General features: G+C 60.4%; 1 protein-coding gene across 1 annotated transcript; it reads left to right on the forward strand.

Annotated features, from left to right (window-relative positions):
• The first annotated feature begins 490 nt into the window (after positions 1-490).
• THBS2 (thrombospondin 2) lies at positions 491-22,694 on the forward strand. Its single transcript, XM_053668678.1, has 22 exons — positions 491-503; positions 2,819-2,965; positions 4,379-4,935; positions 6,103-6,187; positions 7,046-7,242; positions 8,160-8,300; positions 8,979-9,075; positions 10,511-10,678; positions 10,811-10,987; positions 11,567-11,740; positions 12,225-12,352; positions 12,422-12,577; positions 12,981-13,199; positions 15,077-15,184; positions 15,845-16,004; positions 16,633-16,751; positions 17,467-17,701; positions 18,682-18,909; positions 19,308-19,579; positions 19,974-20,071; positions 21,056-21,195; positions 22,055-22,694. Exons 2-22 carry the CDS (start codon positions 2,914-2,916, stop codon positions 22,060-22,062), a joined length of 3,519 nt encoding a protein of 1,172 aa, XP_053524653.1. The 5' UTR covers positions 491-503; positions 2,819-2,913; the 3' UTR covers positions 22,063-22,694.
• The last annotated feature ends 516 nt before the right edge of the window (positions 22,695-23,210 follow it).

Below are 23,210 nucleotides of genomic sequence, written 5' to 3' on the forward strand. Positions count from 1 at the left end.
TATTATTTTTTGCACGTGACAAATTAACTCATCTGTGTAAATATCATTGGCTGCAGACTGACTCTGTGCGTCCCTTGTCCCTTCGCGTCCCACGGGCTGGCTGGCCTGGTTTGGAAAGGCCGGCCTCGTTTTGGGCAACGGGAGGCACCGTTGAACAGTGGAGAACTAGAATTCTTTCTTTGGCCGGTTTTATTTATAGCATTTATTTCCTGACAGGAGAAAAGCCATTTTCCTCTGTCTGGCTCCTCCTCTGTGGTCCTCCTGCAAGGAGGAGGGATTGAGGAGGAGGGATTATGTCATTCCTTCGAGGGAATGAATTAAGCGAGCTGGAGCCGGGACCAGCATATAAAGCCATGGCCGCTGCCGGAGGCCAGTGAGCCTGCCGCCCGCCCGCCCGCCCGCTTGCCTGCAGAGGGCCGTCGGCGCCCCAGCCCAGCCCACCCACCACCGCCCCCCACTCCACCCCAGCCCTGAGCAGCCCTCTGCAGCTTTCTCACTTACTGGTAAGACTTTTTTAAAAACTTCACCAAATCATTTCACTGTAGTTTAATTTTTGGTGTCTTCTGATTTCTGAGAAGAGAGAAGGAAATTGTGAACGCAGCTTTATAATTGAAGGCTGCCCCATGTCTGTGACAGCCATGCAGGACATTGTGTCCCCACGGGGCGCTCCGTGACTGCCACGGGCAGTGGGAATGCTGAGCCCTTCCTTGGCTCCTGCGACCCACTCACGATGTGTTGCTTCACAAATGTCCCTGCCAGGGGACCAGGGCAAATGCTTACGCGTTCAGCTACAGAAGTTTGCACGTTAGTGTCTGTTATTCGAGGGGAGCCACGATGAAGGAATCAGGAAAATTCCTGAGAAACTAATCGGAGAGATTAGAGGCTCCAAGGGTAAACATTACTGATGGCTGAAGATAGAAAATAAAGGATGATACTTGGGTAGGGAGGAGCAAGTCCTGGAAAGTGCCCGGAATGCAGCCTCACGGGTAGTGGAATCAGCATAGGAAAGGCCAGGCTGCCAGCACAAGGTTGGGTGATTAGCAAATGAAAGGTGGGGCGCAGGTGGGCTGCCCCAGCCTGAGGAGCCCAGCTCTGGCCCGGATACTCGGTACTCGGTGGGGGAAGCAGTTATCCGCTGCGGGAAAGATGTTTTTGCTGTGGTGCCTGCTACAAAAAGGAACTTTAAAAGATCTTCAGACATTCTTGGGACACTCAGTGGCAGAAGGTCTTTGGAAAAACCTCCTTTCGCAAAACCAGCACCATGAACACGGAGTGTGGGGCTGTGGCACCCACAGTGCCAGATCCTGGGTGCCAGTAACTGTGGCATGTGCCATGCAGTCGACCGGCCCTGCAGCCAGGCGACATGGGATGTGGCGAGGCTGTGCGGCCGATTGCTCCCCTGAAATTGGAGGGGACCTCCCGATCCCCTTGGCATGTGGCAGGGCCAGACCCTGGCACTTCTGTTTCAGGAAGCCCGGGGTCCATTCACTCTGCTGAAGCCTGGGCTCTGGGAGCCACAGGCACCAGAGACTTCACATTCAGGCGCAGGCTGCCTCTGCCAGAGTCGTCCTTGCCTGCTGTCTGCAGGACAGAGGTGCGTCGGGTGGGCGCACAAGGGCGCAGGGCAGTCCCAGGGCGTGGGGGCCACACTGTGGAGCTCGCAGACAGAAATGTCTCCTCACGGCCCCTGGTCCTCGTGAGAACCCCGCTGACATCATCTGTCACGACGCCCACGAGGAGTCCCACTGGGAGCCTTCTGGGTGGGAGCCCCGCCAAGGCACATGACCAAGCCTGTGTGTCTGCTGTGCTGGATGAGCCCTCGCAAGTAGACAGTTCCATCTGGCCCTCCGGTCCCCGGAGGTGGGCACTTTAAGGGCTGCAGTTCCTGCCCCAGCTGGGGAAGCCCACAGCGCACTGCAGTGTCAGGCCGGGGTTGCCGGGGCCTCCACTGCCGGGGCCTCCACTGCCGGGGCTGTCGGCTGCAGCAGCCAGTCCTGGGACTGCTCTGGTGTAAAGCAGGCGTCTGGGCTCCTGGCCCTCTGGGGGGTCCCTCGGTGCAGGAGCCGGCTCCGCCACGTTAGCAAACACTTAGCAGCTCCCTGGGCTTCTGCAGCACCGAGCCACTCACAGGCTTTCATATCCTGAATGGGGGAGGACTGGGCCTTGGTGCCCGCACCCAAGGGGCCCAGGGAGCCCAGGCCCTGGCAAGGAGGCCCCGCAGGGGTTAACGTTGCAGCCGGCCGCCCGCCAGGCCTCCCGACTGCTGGTCCAGCCTCTGCTGAGCCAACTGAAAACCCCGAGAATGGAAAAACAGGCCTGTAGGAAGAGGGCCAGGCAGCGTAAAACTCCTGAGTGGGATGCTTTTCGTAATTATGATTCTCCAAATTAAGTTCATTGCTAACTAAATATACAGTTAATGTTTATTCTATTTAAGTTATGCACAACCATTTTTCTTGGCTGTTCCCACAAAACGCCCTCAGGAATCACTGCCCCGTGCGTGTTTCCCTGACACGGGTTCCTGGGGATCCGGTCCCCACTGTGCTTTTCCGCACAGCCCTGCCGGGGAGGAGCCCCACTCCCCCCGCCCCTAAAGCTGGAGATAATAATGAGGACAGCATCTCCCTCTAGGGTCCCTAGGACGATGAAGTAGTGCGAGTATTTGAAGGTGATTTGCACAGAGCCAGCAGGCAGCACTGGTCAGTCCTCTCAGCAGCCCGGACCCGGAAGGATGCCAACTGAGAAGCACACTTCTCATGGTCAAGCTTTTAATCCCCGTAGATCCCTTTGTTCCGGCTTTTAAACACAGACTTCTTTTCAGTGGCGGCGCACAGGGAAGGTTCCTATCTGCCCCGGAGGCTGCGTGTGCTCTGCACCACCAGGCGGCCCGCCTGCAGGGCTGTGCCGAGAAACGGGATGCTCTGGACGCTGGTCCTGCCGGCCCTCTGGGCCTTGTGCGGTGCTCAGGGTGAGTGGGGCCCCGGCCGGCGGGAGGGTTGAGAGGAGGACGAGGGGTGCGCAACGAGAGGTTCGTGGTTGGAGTGTCCGACCTCTCGGCCCTTTTAACTTCGTTTTAAATAAATTTTTGTTTACTTTTGAGTCCACACAAAAAGAATAACACATTTTCAGAACATTCAGGTATTAGAGAAAAATACCTTTCCACCCAGCAATATATTTTTTCTGGGCACACTTTCAGCCCCTTTTTTTCTGTAAGTCATATTTGCAACACTCGAAGTGGTGGGTGTTTTGTAACTTCTTTTCATTCTACCTTACTTCCTACTTAAAAATGTATTATATTTTCCTAGGTCTTTATTCTTTTGTAGCATAATTTTCAATGCCTGGATAGTATTCTGTCAGAAGCTAAACTCTAATTTTTTGACCAATTCCCACCTACATGGTTACTTTATTTTTACTAGTATAAGTGATGCCACAAGCAAAACTTTCATAAATAAGATCTTCACCAGGATTTCTGATTATACTGGAGGATATGTTCCAAAAGTAAAATAAAATCAGAGGTTTTAATTAAGGATTTTGGACCTACTGCCAGGCAGGCCCACTGAAGGTACACGCTTTCCCCCTCTCAGCCCCGTGCAGCACGCTGTTCTCATTTACCACGTTAGATGTGAGGTTATGCTTTGTTTCAACTCTCTGCTCAGTAAATTATCTTGAATTATTTGAACTGTTACAATTTTGGTAGGTCTGACAGCTTTTTGTCCAGGCAGCAACCTAAAACTATACGTTTAGAGCTCTGAGGCCCACTGCGGTCTCAGATTCCCGCCCAGAGTGTGCGTGACAAACGCAACAGTGGTTTTCCACGGTCCCAAGCGAGGCCAGTGCCGTTGAACTGTCTCCATGAGAAAGAGGGAGACAGGCTGGGTTGCATTTTGCTTCTAGGATGTTTTCTGGGCATCACTCCGTGGGGGGACAGGTGTATGATGTCCAGATCTGGGGGGCAAGAGTGGGAGTGGGGGTGCTCAGGGTCCAGCTGGGAATGAGGCCCAGAGCGTGTGTCCGGCAGAGCGCAGGACCCTGCTCCCTTCCTTGGGAAGTCCTGCTGGAAAGAGTGTCACTCATGGAGCAGAACAAAGTGGTGGGTGGTGGTGTGGTTGATACTCTGGCTAGCACTACCCGACCTGTCTAGCAGACCAGCCTGTGTTTCGGGACCCTTCTCTGAGCTGCAGCCAGGGGAGGGGAGAGTGGTTTCACACCAAGGGCTGTAGCATTGCACCTGGTGGGGTGGGAAGGGAAGGGTACTAGGGTACTTTGTGGCTTGGTTCGCTTCCTGGCGCACGAGTCCATGTCTGCCGCCCACCGGAGGGTAAGGGTGGTCCTGGGGCCCCATGCCCACCTCTTGTAAACCCTGCTCTGTACCCCTATGCAGCTGGCGAGCAGGATGAGGACACAGCCTTTGACCTTTTCAGCATCAGCAACATCAACCGGAAGACCATCGGGGCTAAGCAGTTCCGGGGGCCCGACCCCCACGGGCCGGCCTACCGCTTCGTGCGGTTTGACTACATCCCACCAGTGGGCACGGCGTACCTGGGCCAGATCGTCCGCCTCATGCGGCAGAAGGAGGGCTTCTTCCTCATGGCCACGCTGAAGCAGGACCGCAAGTCCCGCGGCACGCTGCTGGCCCTGGAGGGCCCCGGCGCCGAGCACCGGCAGTTCGAGATCGTCTCCAATGGGCCAGCCGACACACTGGACCTCACCTACTGGCTGGACGGCGCCCAGCATGTCCTGTCCCTGGAGGACGTGGGTCTGGCCGATGCCCAGTGGAAGAATGTCACCGTGCAGGTGACGGGCGAGACCTTCAGCTTGTACGTGGGCTGCGACCTGATCGACAGCTTTGCTCTGGACGAGCCTTTCTACGAGCAGCTGAAAGCAGAGAAGAGCAGGATGTACGTGGCCAAGGGTTCTGCCCGCGAGAGCCACTTTCGGGTGCGTATGCTGGGGGCGGGGCCTAGGGTTGGGGCGAGGCCTGGGGCGGGGCGAGATGGGCAGTGCGGCAGGTCTGGCACACGCATGCGCACATCTGCACACACGTCACACATTCCCGTACACACCACGTGTGTGCTCCTGCCCACCCACTTGTACGCATGTGCATACCACACAGACACCACGTTATGCATACACATTCACATGATGCACAGTGATGCCTACCTATGCCCACACAAGTACGCACACCAATACCACACACACATGTGCACACAATGCACACACAGTGCACACGCAGCACCAGGAATAAGCAGAGCCAGTTGTTGCAGGTGCACAAATAGTCCCTGAATTTTCAGAAGGAAGACGGACTTGGTGACCAAGGAATAAGCCCCACGCACCTGCCCCATTCACCTGCCCCTGGTAACCCCAGGCTGACTGCACCTGCTCCCAAACTCCGCTTTCTCATTGAAATGACACAGAAACAAAGGAACAACTGTGTTTCTCAGGAGAGGTCACTGATAGTTTCGTGCACATCTTTGCTGAAATAGCTTCTGGAGGAGAGGCCTTTTAAGGCCGTAGGCACTAGGAGTCCTCAGTGGAGGGTCAGCACATGGCTCCCATCCAGATTTGTCTTCTTTGGAAACACATCTGTGTGTGTGTTTAGACTCGGTTATTGGAGTGAAAGGCATGCAGATGCGCCACCTGTTACTGAGTTGACCTTTGGTGGCCAGGGTTAGGGTTGAGGGCCAGGGAAGGCCCTGTGGCCCATGGGTGACCCATCCCATCCAGGCAGTGGAGACACTCTTATCTCCCATTGCCATGTCTGTGGTTGGACCACTGGAGGTTTCCAAGAACTTTGCCAAGTGCAGTAACCATGTGGGTCTCCTGCAAGGGAAGAACAGCCAAGGCCATGTTCAGGAGACATGATTACCTGTCCACCTGGGTCCCCGTCCCTTCCCTGCTTTTTATGTCAGCTGCACAGCCTGGGTCCTGCCTCAAACAGTCTCACAGGCAACAGGTGCAGGGTGGCACCTGCTGCAGGCGGGAGCACAGAGAAAACGCTCCCCCGTTTCAAGTTTGCCTCTTGTGTTTTCACTCTGTTCTCTCAACCCGGCCTCAGACCCGCGAGGTTTGCTCACTGCTGCGTCTCTCTCCTTGTTACATCTTCAGGGCTTGCTGCAGAACGTCTACGTGGTATTTGAAAACTCTGTGGAAGACGTTCTTAGCAGGAAAGGTTGTCAGCAAAGCCAGGGAGGTAGGTGTGTTTTGAACAACAGATTTGCCATCTCGGATGGATTTCTGCTGTGTGTGGGGTGTGTGTGACTGTGGGCCAGTGAGAGTTGAAACAGAAACACGGGGTCTGGCAGAAGTAATGCCGCTGAGTGTGGATGGGAGGGTGTGGGAATGTCTAGCACGAGATGGACAGCAATCTGAACATTTCACCTAAGATGTCACATTGTGCGCTTGAGCGTGACGTTTTATGTTACAGAATTACATGCTTACCATTTTGTATAAGAGATTTTTATGTAACTAAAAAGGGGTGATACTTGTGCTGGACCCTGTACTGGAATAAATTTAGTGGTCGTCCTAGACGGGTTGCCATCATAAAATCATATGTTGTTTGAAGGACTAATGTTGAATACATTTTTTTAAATTTATTTTTTATTGATTATGCCATTATAGTTGTTCTATTCCCCCCTTCATTCCCCTCCATCCTACGCCCCCGTCCCCACCATTACCCCTCCTTTAGTTTATGACCATGTGTCTCAAGTTCTTTCCCATACTATTCTTGCCCCCCCCCCATTGAATACATTTTAATCCAAAATCGTCCATTTACAAGCCAAAGACAGGTCGCTGGCACGCACTCAGCTTGCACGGGAGTGCAGGTCTCTGGGCTGGCTGCACGTGTTTGCTCAGATGGCGGGTGGGTGGCTTCGGTGCGGGGTCAGAGCAGGGTTATGAGAGGGACGGTCCCCCTGCGAAACATCAGCTGTAACTGTGCCTGGTACTCCTGGTGCCCGTGGGGGGTGTGATGTCCCCACAGAGACACACACAGGTGGCCTGTGTGCAACCGGAGGCCGGTTCTGACCAGACTCTGCTCGTGTCCCCTCAGCGGAAGCCAACGCCATCAGCGAGGACACGGAGACACTGCACCTGAGCCCCATGGTCACCACGGAGTACACGGGCCGCGGCGCGGAGACGCGGCCCGGGGTGTGCGAGCAGTCCTGCGAGGAGCTGGGCAGCGTGGTCAGCGAGCTGTCGGGGCTGCGGGCCGTGGTCAACCAGCTGCACGAGAACCTGCGGAAGGTGGTGGGTGTCGGGGTGCACGGGGCCCTGGGCGGCGGTCAGAGCACAGTGCGGTTCCGGGACACTGGACGGGCGGCCGCGGATTCCGAATGAGATGCCTTGTGGGCAACACGTGCTCCGAACTGGGTTTTCCGCCAGGGACAGTTCATCTCACCAGTAAAAGGAAAAGTAGTTTTGTTTAGAAGATGACAGATTTAGAGGCTGAAGTGTGGTGGAGAAGGGCCATAGACGTTTGACGAGCAGGCCTGTCCCGGCACGTAGGACGTGGCCACAGCCCAGTGTGTCCCCTGGTGCGTCAGGGAGGAGAAAAGCATCCCAAGGGCTTCAGGATCTGGGGTGTCAGGTCGAGACAGGAAGCCGGCAGTCACGAGGTCTCACACTGCTGCCCACCCAGCCACACACTCAGGCCCCAGGATGTGAGGGCCGCTGGTGGCCCAGGGGACATGAGGAAGAAAGCGGGGCTGGGGGGTGGGGCCCCCTCCTGTCCTGTGCAGGGACACAGCCGGTGGCCAGCTCTGCCCCACAGCAAGGGCCAGGGTGCGGGCTGGGGAAGGACCCAAAATGAAAGGCACTTTCTGGAATCTTCCACCATGAGCATGGATGGGGGGGCAGGAACACGCACGGGCAACCAGCGGTGAACACACGTCACACAGGAGCCCCTGAGTGGGCAGAGTGACCGGGGGAAGGGATGTCCGTGAAGCTGTGCGTTTGGCTCGGGTGTGAGTTGGCCCGACGGGGCTCCGTGGGGATCTCATACCCTCTCCCTTCACGGGCTTCGCATCTTGGCTCTGCGGTCCTCCCTGCCACCGGGTCCCTGTCTGGGTGGGTGGAGCTGTGGGCGAGGCGACATCCTCCTGTCCAGTGTGGTGACCAAACACCGGGTGCGCCGTCCGTCCTTAAGCCCTGCTCTGGTTTTCCAGTCGAACGACAACCAGGTGCTCTGGGAGCTCATCGGTGGGCCCCCGAAGACCAAGAACGTATCCGCCTGCTGGCAGGATGGCCGCTTCTTTGCAGAAAACGAGACCTGGGTCGTGGACAGCTGCACCAAGTGCACCTGCAAGGTGAGGCCTCGGCGTCTGCGCTCTTGGGGGGCGTGGGCATAGGCTGCCCCTCCTCAGCCCCGCAGTGCTGCCAGCCTGTGGAGGCGGCCTGGAGCCAGAGTGTCCTTGGCTGGCTGTAGGGATGCGGGGCAGCCAAGAGCCAGAGCCGTGGAGATCCATCCAGCTGCAGGTACGGCTGCAGTCAGCCTCACTGCTTTGTACACGGAGGGACCGGGATTCGGGGAGGGGGAGTGACCAGGCCAGTGTCACCAGGCAGCTGCAGGCAGCGAGGCTGGAGCCGCCAGGTGTCGCTCTTGTTGGTATTGAGGTCCACTGAGTTCTGTGAGGGCCACGGGCCTCGGCAGGGCCATCTGGGGACGGCCTGTCACTGTCCACTTACCGGCCAGTGGCTCACTTCGCTTCTTCCCCGTGGTTCACGTCACTCGGTCTCCAATGGTGGTGACCTCGGACCCTGCCAGCCCCCCTCAGCTGGCCCACCCGCCTGCTGCTGGGAAGGCGCAGTGTGGGGAACAAGCAGGGGATGCGGAGGGCCAGCTCCGGGCACCAAGGACAGGGGTGATCCAGACCTGGTGGCAGTCTGGTCCGCGGGGTGCAGGTCCCTGCGGACACTCTCAGTCCAGCTTTGAGCCAAGGCTTGTTTTCAAGTGAGTGTCACATGAATGACTTCCTTTATTGCAGAAATTTAAAACCGTCTGCCACCAGATCTCCTGTCCGCCGGCGACCTGCGCCAACCCGTCCCTGCTGGAAGGGGACTGCTGCCCGTCCTGCTTCCCCTGTAAGTTCGGCCACCGCAGCCTGGGCCTTGGGGTCCCTGCAGCCTCCCTCCTGCTCGCTCAGCCCTTTTGTCAGGGAGAGTGAGGCCAGGCTGTGCCCGCACAGGGACGCTTTGCCCACTTTCCACACTCGCTGCTCAGAGACAGGCACACATCTGCGAGCCCCTGAATTGAGGGCCGAGGTTCGGTCCCCTCTTGACGGAGCCCCAGGAGCCACTGGGCACAGAGAACCCGATATTCACTCAGGGAGCGTGGCCGCCGCTCTGGGTGTGCTGCCGGGAGGAGGCGCCATCTCGGTGAGTGTGCCTTTGGGGAGAAGACCACTGGGAATAAAACAAGCAGGAGTCAAAGACCATTCCCCTAGTGATAGGAACCTTCCCGTCCCGTGGAAGGGGCACTTAGATGGGATGAACGGGCGTCTGCGGCCCCAGCATACCCGCCTCCCGGTGACACTGCGGTCTGGCTGCTCTACTCATGCCTTGGTGGCTCCTCAGTGCCACCCTGCTCCGTGGACACCTCGGGTCCCGTCCCTCCCGTCAGCTCCAAATGACCTGGCTTGTTGGTCACTCTTTCTCATGAGTGATGTTCGCATTCCTGGTGAGGCATCTCTGGCCCCCGGGCCCCTCTGTCCCTCTACCTCTGTCCGCATGAGCCAGGCTCTGGCACAGGGCAGCTGTGGGGCCTGGTAAGGGGCGTGGGTGTCCAGAGGGCCTGCCTCCCCTGGAGGCCAGGACGTGTGTCCCCCACTGGGCGGGTGGGGGTGGGCTCAGAGAGGGTCAGCTCTGACATGTGACAGTTTCGGGGTCTCAGGTGTGTTACCTGTAAAATCCAGAGGGATGCTCCCTGCTCAGGGACTGCGGGTGACGGCCTGTGCCACAGCTGCACAGCCTCCAGCAGGGCTTCCCTGAACCCGAGGGTCCCAGGAGACCGGGGCTGCGCAGGCCCCCGCCCGGGGCGGTTCAGTGAACTGTCTCCGCTGTTTACCGGAAGATCCTTGAGCTAAGTCACTGCCTTTTCTCCCATGTAGGGACTGAAACCTCATTTAAAAAATTTCTTTGCAGGAAATTGCCTTTTCATGTAACTTGTCCCAGTTGAAACTCTTTGGAACTAAATTTAGTGGCCTGCAATTCGAACTAAAAACTGACAGTTTCCTGTGTATCCGCCAACGAGCAGAGGTTTTCAGACTTTATACCTGTGACAAAGCCTGGCACAGCGTGACACGGTGCCCTGAACCCAGCACTCAGACCGAGGGTCCCTGTGGAGGCCGGCCCCGCACACCCGGCAGGAGCCGCCGACTCTGACCTGGGACCAGGCCCGGGAGCCTGGGGTCTGCCCACGGGGCCAGTGCCCATCACTGGGGCCAGGTCAGGTGCTTGTTGCTCCTGTGCCCATCGATGGCAGGGGGAGTTTGACGGGCCCATGTTTCCTGCCCAGCAGTGGACAGCGAGGAGGGCTGGTCCCCGTGGGCCGAGTGGACGCAGTGCTCAGCCACCTGTGGGCCCGGCACCCAGCAGAGAGGGCGGTCCTGCGACGTCACCAGCAACACCTGCCTGGGGCCATCCATCCAGACGCGGGCATGCAGCCTGGGCAAGTGCGACAACCGCAGTGAGTGTCGTGGCGCTGGCCGTGCCCGTGTGGGTGGGCCAGCGTCCCTGGGCCCCCTGCCCCAGCCTGGGCGATGCTGGCACTTGGGGCTGGGCGGCCTGCTGCTGATACCCTGTCCCTCCCCTGTGCCAGTCCGGCAGGACGGTGGCTGGAGCCACTGGTCACCATGGTCCTCCTGCTCCGTGACCTGTGGGCCCGGCAACATCACCCGGATACGGCTCTGCAACTCACCGGTGCCCCAGATGGGGGGCAAGGGCTGCAAGGGCGGCGGCCGAGAGACCAAAGGCTGCCAGGGCATCCCGTGCCCGGGTGAGTGGGGCGAGGCCCGTGGGGCAGCCGGGACCAGGGCCAGGCAGGTCCACAACCCTGTTCAATCCACAAAGGCCTGGAGGGCCCGGGCGATGAAGGGTGTCCTGGCCCCTCACTGGCCTGTCCGGTGCACGAAAACTAGTTAGTCTGCCACCAGGGGAAGTGGCCCAGCCGGGAGCAGTAGGTGGCCCAGAAGAAAGTGGGTCAGGACAGGCCGGCCCCACGTCCGGGCGTGTGTGGAGTGAACACTTTCCCAACTTACCACCCATGTGTCCTGAAGTGGAAGGGGGGCCATTCACAACTTCAGTGTCACACATCTTCATGTGTGTGACAGATGTCACCTACAGCCCTTGGTCAACAGTCCTCGGCTTCTAGATGCCAAGGTGGTGTGACTTTTCCTCCCAGAGGTAAAAAACAAACCACTGCGATCCTGTCCCTTCCATCACCCCCTGGTTTCGGGCTGTGAAAGGGCTTCCCGCCAATTTCTCCTGCCACGTTGGAGACCCCAAGTCACGGGGCCTTCCCTCACGCCCCCGCTGGCAGCCCCACCCTGATGCAGTCCCTGCTGTCTGCCCGCAGTCGACGGCCGGTGGAGCCCCTGGTCCCCGTGGTCTGCCTGCACGGTCACCTGCGCCGGGGGCGTCCGGGAGCGGACGCGAGTCTGCAACAGCCCCGAGCCCCAGCACGGAGGCAAGGCCTGTGTCGGGGAGGTCAAGGAGCTCCAGATGTGCAACAAGAGGAGCTGCCCCATAGGTTGGTGCTGGGGCCCCCGCCCCCGCTGCCCTCGGTCCCCGAGGCACCGCACAGTCCCGCCTTGGATCCCTGCAGTGGCCCCTGGGCTTTCCCTCCCAGTCAGAGGTAGAAAATGTAAAGACCGTGAGAAAGAAAGACGGATTGTGGGCAGGCAGAGCCGGCCGTGCCGGGCCCCTCTGCGTTTTTACATGCAGGCTGCTGCCGTGTGGGGCACACGGGCCCATCCGTGCAGGAAGCCCCGTGGCGCTCAAGACCCAGGCCGCCCCCTCGGATAGGAACCCTGGTGCCTGTACGCCCAGACCCCGTGCGCGGGACGTCCCTCGTGCCCTTGGTTTCTCTACAGCCACCCGCAGTGTCTGATGGGCCTTGAGGCCTTGGGGCACAGCCAGGGGCTCTCCCGAGTCACAGGGGCGCTGAGCTCAGGGCGGCTGTCCACTGGCTGCCTGGCTGGCTGCGGTCCTGACCTCTCTGCCTCCGCATACAGATGGCTGCTTGTCCAACCCCTGCTTCCCGGGAGCCACGTGCAACAGCTTCCCCGACGGCTCCTGGTCCTGCGGCGCCTGCCCGGTGGGCTTCCTGGGCAATGGGACCCACTGCGAGGATCTGGACGAGGTGGGTGCCTGGCCGGCAGGGTGTGTGGCAGGACCAGCAGCAGCGGGCTCACGTCTGCTCTCCCTGCAGTGTGCCCTGGTCACCGACGTCTGCTTCTCCACGGCCAGCAAGTCCCCCCGCTGCATCAACACTGACCCCGGGTTCCACTGCCTGCCCTGCCCACCGCGATACAAAGGGACCCAGCCCTTCGGGGTTGGTCTGGAGGCAGCTCACACAGAAAAGCAGGTGAGTAGCAGCCCTTCCCGTGACGTCCAGCTCCCATCAGCCAGCATCCGGGAACGTGGCGGGTGGGACGTGGGAGGAAAAGGGCGGTGTTTTGGTGACACGCGAAGGCTGTGTGAGCCGCCGTCTGCCATCAGAAGCTGACCTGGCTGGCGTGCCACACTCAGGGGTCACGCATAGGATCCTGAGGACCGGGTCTCAGGTTCTTACGAATCTGCAGCTCTGTGCGGTCAGCGGGGGCTCAGACGCATGCTGGCCACGCTCAGCGGAGCCACTGAGCTGCCTCTGGGTGGCTCTGGGAGGAACCAAGTCCCGAGTCTCCAGGCACATCCCTAGGGGGTCCCTGCTTGGGAAAGTATCCCCCACCCCCACCCCACAGCCCTGAGTGCTCGGCCCCTCCTCCCAGGTGTGTGAGCCCGAGAACCCCTGCAAGGACCAGACCCACCGCTGCCACCGGCACGCGGAGTGCATCTACCTGGGCCACTTCAGCGACCCCATGTACAAGTGTGAGTGCAGGACGGGGTACGCAGGCGACGGGCTCATCTGTGGGGAGGACTCGGACCTGGACGGGTGGCCCAACAAGAACCTGGTCTGTGCCACCAACACCACCCACCACTGCATCAAGGTGAGGGCGGGGTCAGGCCGCCTGGACAGGCCTCTCACCGTGTCTGGCACGTTGCTGTCTGGGTGGCATGAGTGAGTGACCGCGGACGGGCCTGGCCTCGCACGGCCAGGGGTCGGAGGTCGTGCTGTCGGCAGTGGCTCGCTCCCCCCGGAGCCCCTCCACCCCCTGCTCGGGACTCTGGGCGTTTGTCCCACTGCCCGACTTGCTCCGGCAAGGACACGTCCGTGTGCCCCGAGCCTGCCTGGACGCTCGGGAAGTTCCTCCTTTTAAGACCCCAAACGCCACACAGCTTCTGCCGTCCAGGTGATACTCGTTTGCTGGACAAAGGACCGTTCACAGGTTCCAGAGAGCAGGGTGTGGCCTGTGGTGGGGACCCGCTGCTCCGTCCACTGCACAATGTGTCCCAAAGGGTTTCGGTGCCATTTTGTGTCTTACTGGCTCCAGAAACGTGAACGATACAAACGCGACAAAAGCATCACTTGCAAACATCCATCCACGTAACGTCCACGCTGGCTCATTCTCGTGACTCGAGCAGTCAAGTCTCCACGGTCTTCTCTTCTGGCCCGTCTCGGTTAAAGGTGGCAGGTGCTGACTGAAGCCCAGGCAGCTGGCTCTGAGGGGCCGGGAGTGTCCCCTCCCCCTGTCCCCTGCGGGCGTGGGCGTCCAGCTGGGCAGTCCCGCCAGGGAGGGGTGCACGTGACTGTGGGCAGAGTCTCCGTGAAGGGCCTGCCGCCACCAGGGTGTTGTGGCAGGGATAGTGGGAGGGCCCGTGACGCTAAGACGCTCGCTGGACACCCTGTGTGTTTTCACTTTTGTGGAATTTCAGACAGGAATTCAGTCACTTAAAAAATGGCACTGAACAATTCTCAGCTATAAATATCCTTTAAGTTTTTATTTTTAGAGGGAAAAGGAGGAAGAGAGGAAGAGAAACATCAATGTGTCATTGCCTCTCACGTGTCCCCGACTGGGAACCTGGCCTGAAACCCAGGCATGTGCCCTGACTGGGGGTCGAACCAGTGACCCTTTGGTTCGCAGGCTGGAGCTTAATCCACTGAGCCACACCAGCCAGGGCCCAGCTATAAATATCTTTATGAGGATGAACAGGTGCCAAAAGCAGACTGTGAACAGAGCCTTGCACCTGATCCCAGAGGCCCCTCGCGTGTCTTGTACAGCAGCGCCCCGCAGCCCCTTGTGCTCAGGGCTGGTGATGAAACTGGCTCAGACGCGGGCTCGGGGCCCAGCCTCTGCGGAGACGTGGACCGGTGTGGGCCGTGCCGGTGCGTTCGGTGGCCAGCCCTGTGCGTCACCACAGTAGAGACGCGGGCTCCGCTGTCCACCCTCTCCGGGTGTCCGCAGTCCCTCGGGGCTGCTGTCTGGGCAGCTCGTTTGACTGACGACATTGTTGGCCTTGTTCTGCGAGTCCCCTGGTCCCGAGTGAGCTGAGCCGGGGGCAGTGACGTGAGGTTTGTCTGAGCCTCGGGCTCTGAGCAGCCACCCCCGGTCCCTGGTCCAGCCCTCCCGGCCCAGGAGGGTCGATGTGGGCTTTGGCTTTCTGGTGGGTGAGTCAAAGATCGCCGGGAGGAGAGGGGGCATTGAAGACTGTCCTCGTCCACGTTTTCTGAGACGCTGGTCTCTGATCAGGTGTTTGGCAGCCTCCCAGGGTCCTGGGCCGTCATCCTTGTCCCGACCTGTAGGAGTCACGACGTAACTTCCGGGCAGCCCCGGAGAGGGAGCTCTCTTGCCTTCTTGCTCTGTGCTCAGGGAGGACAGGCGCATGACACCGACCTCTCCGCTGCCCCCCACCGGCTTCAGCTGCCCATTCTCCGGAGTGCAGGGCTCCCGGCTGTTTCCGTAACCGCGCGCTTCCTCTGCTGCAGGACAACTGCCCCCTGCTGCCCAATTCTGGACAAGAAGATTTTGACAAGGACGGCGTTGGCGATGCCTGCGATGACGATGACGACAACGATGGTGTCAGCGACGAGAAGGTCAGTGGGCGGGGCCGGGGCTGTCTGAGCTGCTGCCCTGGGGTTCAGGAGCAGAGGGCTCTGCAGACGGGCACTGGGACCAGAGTTGCAGCAAACTGTCACGACGGGCGTTCCTGCTTGTCCTCGTCAGAGGACACTGGGTCCTTCACCGGAGGAAAAGGACCAGCTGGAGCGCCGGCTGTCGGGGATACTCAGTGAGAAACCCTTGGGTGGTTTACTTCTCACTGCCCAAAAGGGACTTGCGGGCCCCCCTCCTGGCAGCTGAGGCTGTCCCCGAGACAGGGACAGACGTGCCCTGTGGCAGGGTTTAGGCAGCACCGTCTCTGGGGAAAGTGATGGGAAGGTCAATGACCTGGCGTTGGTGCCCAGGCCCCACAGGGCCAGGCACATACCCCGACCCACTCGCCCGTCCCGAGCTCGCTCACGCACCAGCGTGCACAGGCCCGTCTCCACCGTGAGGCGCAGGGTGTGCCGTCTCTGCTGTGGACCGCTCACGTCCCCGCAGAGCGGGCACATGCGTCGTGGCACAGGGACCTGACGTCAGGAGCGTGCAGGGTGGGCTTGGCTCATCTGCTTGGACGGCCTCGCTGGCCCGTGGATTGGTCAGCCAGCCAGTGTCCCCGTGCTGTGTCTTAAATTCTGTTCCCGCTGCTTCGGTAGGACAACTGCCAGCTGCTCTTCAACCCTCGCCAGTCTGACTACGACAAGGACGAGGTGGGGGACCGCTGTGACAACTGCCCGTACGTGCACAACCCGGCCCAGATCGACACGGACCACAACGGCGAGGGCGACGCCTGCTCCGTGGACATCGACGGGGACGGTCAGTGTGGCTCTGCCCTCAGTGGGAAGGGTCAGTGGACTTCTACTCGGTGTGTGTTGAGCACACTCAGCTTCACCGACACCCCAGCGGATGCCTAGATGATCCTCTGAGGGTCACCGGGGAGTCTGCCTGCCTCTCTCCAAGGGGTGGTGAAGGGGTCGCTGGCCCCAGGGCCATCCTCAGAACGTGACAGCCAGCTGTCACGCTGGCTCTGGTACCTGTCCCGGCACCTGCTCCGACGCATGCCCGTCCAGAGCTCCCGGAGCCCAGCTCTCCGCTCACCACGCTGCACTGGGGCGGGTCCCGCGTCAGAGTCTGCCTCTCTCCGGGCACTGGACAGCCGTCTGGGGAGCCGCCCAGCAGACTGAGACTCGCCCGCTCACGTGCAGCGGCCCCCCCGGAGGCCCTGTCCAGAAAACTCCCAGAGCAGGCTCTACTTTAAACAGAGATTTGAAAGTTAATAGCAAAGCTCTTGTGTGTCCCCCTGCCAATCCAATAATGTTCCTGCTGGGCCGCATTTCTAGATCATTTCTATTGAGCGCATGCTCGGCTGTGAGTTGCTTCCTGCCACAGGGAAGCAAGGTGCTTCACTAACCTCCGCCACCTCGTTTCCCCTCGAATCCTGCAGATGTCTTCAACGAGCGAGACAACTGTCCCTATGTCTACAACACGGACCAGAGAGACACAGACGGTGACGGCGTGGGCGACCACTGCGACAACTGCCCCCTGATGCACAACCCCGACCAGGTGAAGGGCTGGGTGTCCACGGGTGGGTGTGGACAGGGCTTCGTCTGCCGCAGAACTGCATGCCCTCGTGGGTCTCCATCAGCTGTGCCCACGCCTGACGGCACTGGCTCTCATTTTAATTGAAAACATTCACTGAACTGAACCCCACACACAACTCTCGCACCTCGGTGGCCCCCAGCCGAACTGGCAGAGGCTCTGCTGTGTGGCCCGGGGACGCTGTGTCCTCGTCTCATCGTCTCTGCATGTCCCTGACTTGGTCTGGCGTTGCCTTTGGAGGACACGGGGAAGAATGTGGCATGGTTGCACCTCATAGGGCCCAAGGTGGGCAAGGGTGGGCTTGCAGCGTGAGCACGTGAGACAGCGCTTATCCGAGTTGTGATTGGCTGGCTGCTGTGCTGTGTCCTGTTTGCACGGTGGTCACCCCACTTGCCCCCCAGGTGTTGTCCTGGACAATGTCGGAAAGGGACTGGATCCCGGCTGGCTCGCTCCAGTCTTCCTTAGGGGTGGGAGCTGCAGGGAGGGAGCAGAGGCTGGAGGCCTGGGTCCTTGGCCCCCTGCTGTGTGCAGGCTGTGGTGCTCCTTCGGGGCTGACCCCGTCCACAGTGCAGCCGCTTGCGTGGGAGGAGCTGGTCCAACCCGAACGCCATGGGCGACCCAGTCTGGCACCTGCTCCCGGACAGAGGCTCAGTGCTGCCGCACCCCCTCTCTGCCCCAGACCGACGTGGACAATGACCTCGTGGGAGACCAGTGTGACAACAACGAGGACATCGATGAGGATGGCCACCAGAACAGCCAGGACAACTGCCCCTACATCGCCAACGCCAACCAGGCTGACCACGACCACGACGGCAGGGGTGATGCCTGCGACTCGGACGACGACAATGACGGGGTACCAGATGACAGGGACAACTGCCGGCTCGTCCCCAACCCCGGCCAGGAGGACGCTGACGGTAGGTCGGGGGCCCAGACACTGGAGCCAGGGCCACCTCTGGGCATCATCGCACTCAGAGGTGGGTCCACACGTGTCCACCGTGTTGGGAAGAGCCAAGGCCCAGCCTCGGCCGGATGTTCAGCACTTTCGCTGCTCTCTGTGCAGAACAGCCAGGGACAGACGGGCCGAAGCAGGGACCCGCTGACCTGGCACAGCCTGGGCACCTTCCTGGGAGGTGCAGGAGGGAAAGACACACCTTCAGTGTCCCCAGCCACTCACTTAGGGGTGGGCCTGTGGTTCCCGTGGGGAGACCCTGGGCTTTTCCCAGGAAGGAGGCTGAGGTGGGGGTGTCAGCGTGTGCTGACATGCGTGGACGACCCGCTGTGGTTTCTGAGGTTCACGTATACAAGCGTGTGCTGCTGAGGAGGAAGGAGGACGGCTGGAGTCTGTGAGGGGAACCAGGCACCTGTGCCTCCTTCTGAAGCGGCAGGCGCTCGTGTGGATCAGCAGGACCAGGGACTGGGCGCTGTGCAGGGGCAGCCTCCTGTCGCTCAGGGGCTGTGGCCCACCTGACCCCTCCCACCACCTCATTGGAAAGTGTGATAAGCAGCTTCTGGAAAAGGGAAGTTCAAGTCTCCCAGTAGACAGCCTTGGGCAGGGTGTGGCAGTCGCTGCTCTGAGTGCAGGGTGAGAGAAGCGCCCAGAGACGCAGGCAGGGAGAGGCGGTAAGAGACGTTCTGGAAAACACACTGGCGTGGGGCCGACAACTTGCTGCCCAGGTGTCCTGCAGAGCCAGCTGAGAACCGACGACGACCCACTGTCCCCAGGGGATGGTGACACCGGCAGGCCTGGCTGCGGTTACTGGGCCAAGCGCTGCAGAGATCACAGCACCAGCCCGCACGGCACAGGCGCTTCCCTGGGCTGCCGCAGAGCTGAGAGCTAAGTTTCCTCAGACTCGGAGAAACAATTTTCTTGTTTCATGCTTGTCCGTGGTGACAGGTGACGGACGGGGAGATGCCTGTAAGGACGACTTTGACAACGACAGCATCCCGGACATCGACGACGTGTGTCCTGAGAACCATGCCATCAGTGAGACTGACTTCAGGAACTTCCAGATGGTTCACTTGGACCCCAAAGGCACCACTCAGATTGACCCTAACTGGGTCATCCGCCACCAGGGCAAGGAGCTGGTGCAGACGGCAAACTCCGACCCTGGCATCGCTGTGGGTGAGCGCCCCGAGCCCGGGCATCATTCTGTCGTTGGGCCGGGTACCCCAGCTGCGATTCGAGCCACAGGGATGGGACCTTCTGGGGGCACTGTCCCTCCACAGCATGCAGACCCCCTGCCTGAGCACACATGTTGGCCTCTTCTAAGCCTCTTACATGTCGTTTGCAGAAGCCACTTGCCACACTATTTTAGAACTCGGGACACAAAATCTCACGCCAGGCAGGGATGCTCTGTCGCAGCTTCCTAGGTCGGATCTGGAAATGTGAAATCCTTGCACAGTGACAGATCCTGAGTAGGGTGGAGAGTTCAGCTCAGTGGGTCCCCAGAGCTCCGTGGGCCACCTTGGGGCTGGTCCCAGCCACCCCATCTCACGGCCGCTGTTCCCTCCGGCACCCAGGTTTTGATGAGTTTGTGTCTGTGGACTTCAGTGGCACGTTCTACGTCAACACCGATCGGGACGATGACTACGCTGGCTTTGTCTTCGGCTACCAGTCCAGCAGCCGCTTCTACGTGGTCATGTGGAAGCAGGTGACCCAGACGTACTGGGAGAACGAGCCCACCCGTGCCTACGGCTACTCGGGTGTGTCCCTCAAGGTGGTCAACTCCACCACAGGCACCGGGGAGCACCTGAGGAACGCGCTGTGGCACACCGGGAACACGGCAGGCCAGGTGAGGGGCGGCGCTGTGGGGGCCCCGGGCTGGGCTCTCGGGGAGCAGCCCCTGCCCACCGGGGTTTGGTCCATCGTAACTCAGAGGACAGCTGTCCCCCGGTCTCTCCCCAATGACCACACCATGCCGATCCTTTCACGAACACGACTGGCAGTCCCCTCGCCAGCTAAACAGACTCTGGCTTCTGCTAGAGACGAGGGGCTGCGTTCGGGAAGTACAGGGTCCAGTGCTTGGAGCCCCACCCATGGGGGGTTTTCCATGCCGCCGTCTGCACCGTGGGCGTGAGTCCTCAGGGTCTGTGGGCAGAGCAAACTAACTAGTTTCCGTAGGGTGTCATGAAACCGTGCTCCGGCCTGAGGGCACGGGCTGAGCTCACAGGGGTGTCTCCCCCCAGGTTCGAACGCTGTGGCACGACCCCAAGAACATTGGCTGGAAAGACTACACAGCCTACAGGTGGCACCTGACCCATCGGCCCAAGACGGGGTACATACGGTGAGCACCCCACGTTGCTGCACTTCTGCTGGCAGCTCTCACGGGGGAGACCATGTTTCCATCGGCCACACGTGTTCGCGAATGCAGACAAGCCCGGCGAATCCTAACCTGCGCATCGTTCTGGATGCTTTGCACTTAAACACTTTGTCTTCTCTGTCCCGGATCTTCTGCTGCTGGTCACTAATTAGAACAAAAACCAAAAATGAAAACAAAGTTGTTAAAGAGGAAGTCAGACTCGTCCCACTAAAGTGACAAGGAGGGTGCTCGGCACCTGTCCTCCAAGGACGTGCGCCCCCAGTGAGGGGTGGGAGCAGTTAGGTGCTGTGTTGCTGCAGAGTCAGCGTGTGCAGCCATGTGGGTTTCTGATACGTCAGCGGCTCCACTGAAAACACACCTGTGCACAGAATGCACACAGGTGTCGGTCCGACTGACCCTGGTTCCCCTGGTGTGACAGCACTGGCAGCAGATCTTGAGTGAAGATGACATGACAACTGCAGTGCAGGTGCCCCTGCAGAGTTCAGCCTGGTTGACAAGCACACGATGCAGTGTCTTCACAGACACGCGACGTAGGACTCCCCATAACCCGTGATGGGTGCAGCGTGCGGCTGGGTGCCCAGCGCCGTGTCTCCAGTGTGTCCCTGCTCACTCGCTCCAGCACTCCCTCCGGTCCAGGAGGCTGGGGGCACCAGCCCTGTCTTTGCGTGTGGGTGGAGCCTCTTCTGGCTTTCCCGGGGCTCCTACTTAGTGGGGGCACAGCAGTGAGCACATGGCTGATGCACCTGTCTTTGGTAGAGGGAGTGTCCCCAGCTTGGTGGGGTGGGCACCTGGAGGGCGGAGGTGATAGTGAAGCCGCCTGCACTCAGACCGGGTGACAGGGAGTCACGGGGGAAGGAGGCTGGGACAACGCAGCGTCCCTGTGGCTCGTCCTTTCCTGAGCATGCTTCCCAGAGCCCATGGTCTCTTCCATCCCGTCCCCACCCACAGGGTCCTCGTGCATGAAGGGAAGCAGGTCATGGCGGACTCTGGACCCATCTATGACCAAACCTATGCCGGCGGGCGGCTGGGTCTGTTTGTCTTCTCTCAAGAAATGGTCTATTTCTCGGACCTCAAGTACGAGTGCAGAGGTGGGTGTGAGTGCACGGCAGGCAGAGGGTGGGGAGGAGCCCCTGCGCCTGTCCTTTCGTGGAGGCGCCAGGGCTGGGCAAGGGGCTGATGGCTCGTGGTGAGTGGAGGTGTGTTTGGGCAGCTTGACCTGTTTTTGTTTGTCCATTTTGGATTGAGTGTGATGCCTTTTGTAAGACACACGCTTGGCAGTTTCTCAGGGGCCCACCTATCCGCCCACTGCTCTGTTCCATCGCTTCCCGGACGCTCTACACCACAGGTGCAAACACAAGGCCCGCGGGCCAAACCCGGCCCTCCACCTGGTTTCATCCAGCAGCACTGCCACTCTCGCTTAACTCTTAAGGAGTAGTTACCTGTATACAGACCTAAAATTACATTTGACCCTCAGAAGGCAACTGCGAGGCTGATGTGGCCCCCAGTGAAAATGAGTTTGACACCCTGCTCTGCACGTTTGGGCCCTTAGGGGAGCTTTAGATGGTTAGTCTGTTAAAGAAAGGAAAAGAGGGGAGGTTCAGTTCTCTCTCCACTGGGGTGCGAGAACCAAAATCCAACACACCTGGGAAGGGAGCCGGCTGCCCTCCGGTCTGTGGGCCAGACACACGCCCTCGTACGGCGGTCGCTGCAAATCCGCAGGAGAAAGCCAGACGCCAGGTGGAGGCAGGCCCGCAGCACCGAACTCTCAATTTACCCTCTCGCGCCTGGTGCTTTTCTCCTCCCACTGGGCAGGCTTCCTCCCTCCTGCATCCACCCAGCTGCGTTGTGACATATTTTAGATCAGAATCATGGTATCTTAGGTCGCCGCTAAAATAGGACGCCACTGCGCTGGGACCCCGCCCCCTACCTGCTCTCTGTCTTCTGCAGACGCCTGACCGGACCGGCCGCGTTTCCTGCATGCACTGCAGGTGCCAGTGCCCGGACGCCTCGGCCACCCCGGCCCCCGGCTTCTCTCGCTTCTGCACGACTTCTGTCCTTGACCTTCACTCCGAGGGACTCTTCCCCTGCTGTTGTCAGAGGGCACACATCAGTGGGACCCGAAGATGAACTCCGACCCGGCGCTGGAAATGGCGATGGCGCCCGAGACTGTGCGCGGACCGCCCACACGGTGCTGTTTTCTTGCCTCACAAGCACGACGCTTACCTATATAAAACTTGGTTCCTTTTGCGCCTGCGTGCGTGTGCGCGTGCGCCTGACGGGACGTGGTGCGTGAGGGGACGTGGTGCGTGAGGCGCCGTGGGACCCTAAGCGGAGTGACGTCACACAGCTCCCATCACCTGCCATCGCCACCGCCCGTGGGTGGGGGCGGCCCCGCGGGAACGCGTCTTGTTAGGTCCTTAGGAACTAGGCTCACGCGAGTCGGAAGTGACACCGCAGGGATGAGGCCGGGCGGGCACGAGGAGCCTGCTCAGTGGGACTTCGGGAACATCCGGGAACGGGGCGGCCCCTCCCCCACTCCGCTGCCGCGAGGACCCCGGCCGGCGAGAGGGCCCCTCTGAGGGCTCGGACGCGGTCCGACGCGGCCTGGCGCGGCCCGGCGAGGCCGCCCGTGGACGGCAGCCTGACGGGGCGCGGCCTGCGGTCACTCAGCCCCCCCCAGCACGCGAGTCCGGGCGCCGAGACCCGAGACGTGGCTTCGGCGGGGTTCTGGTCACGGTCCCGGGTGCCACTGCTGTTGGTCCAAGAGCACGGACCGCGGTGCCGTCCCCGGGGACTTACTGTCAGTCCGCCGAGTCGCGCACAGGCGGGTAACCGGCGTGGACTAGTGCGAGGCAGCCGCCGCAGAAGGCCTTCCCGTGGGGGGAAGCCCGGGCTTTGTCGTTCGAGTCCTGGGGCAGAGCCCACTGTGCGCGGTGCGGAGGAAACAGAGGATCTGGAGTTTATCGCCCGCTGTGCGCTGCCGCCCACGGTCCCGGCCTCCCCCGGTTGCTTTCAGCCCCGTGATCGCCCCTCGGGGGGTGGATCGTCGGAGGAGCCGGGCTCGTCCAGCTCTTTCCTGCCTGCTAGTAGTGATCTGCTTTCG

The sequence above is a fragment of the Artibeus jamaicensis genome, unplaced genomic scaffold (assembly GCF_021234435.1).
Source record: "Artibeus jamaicensis isolate MK-2021 breed Jamaican fruit bat unplaced genomic scaffold, CSHL_Jam_final contig_497, whole genome shotgun sequence".
Classification (NCBI taxonomy): domain Eukaryota; kingdom Metazoa; phylum Chordata; class Mammalia; order Chiroptera; family Phyllostomidae; genus Artibeus; species Artibeus jamaicensis.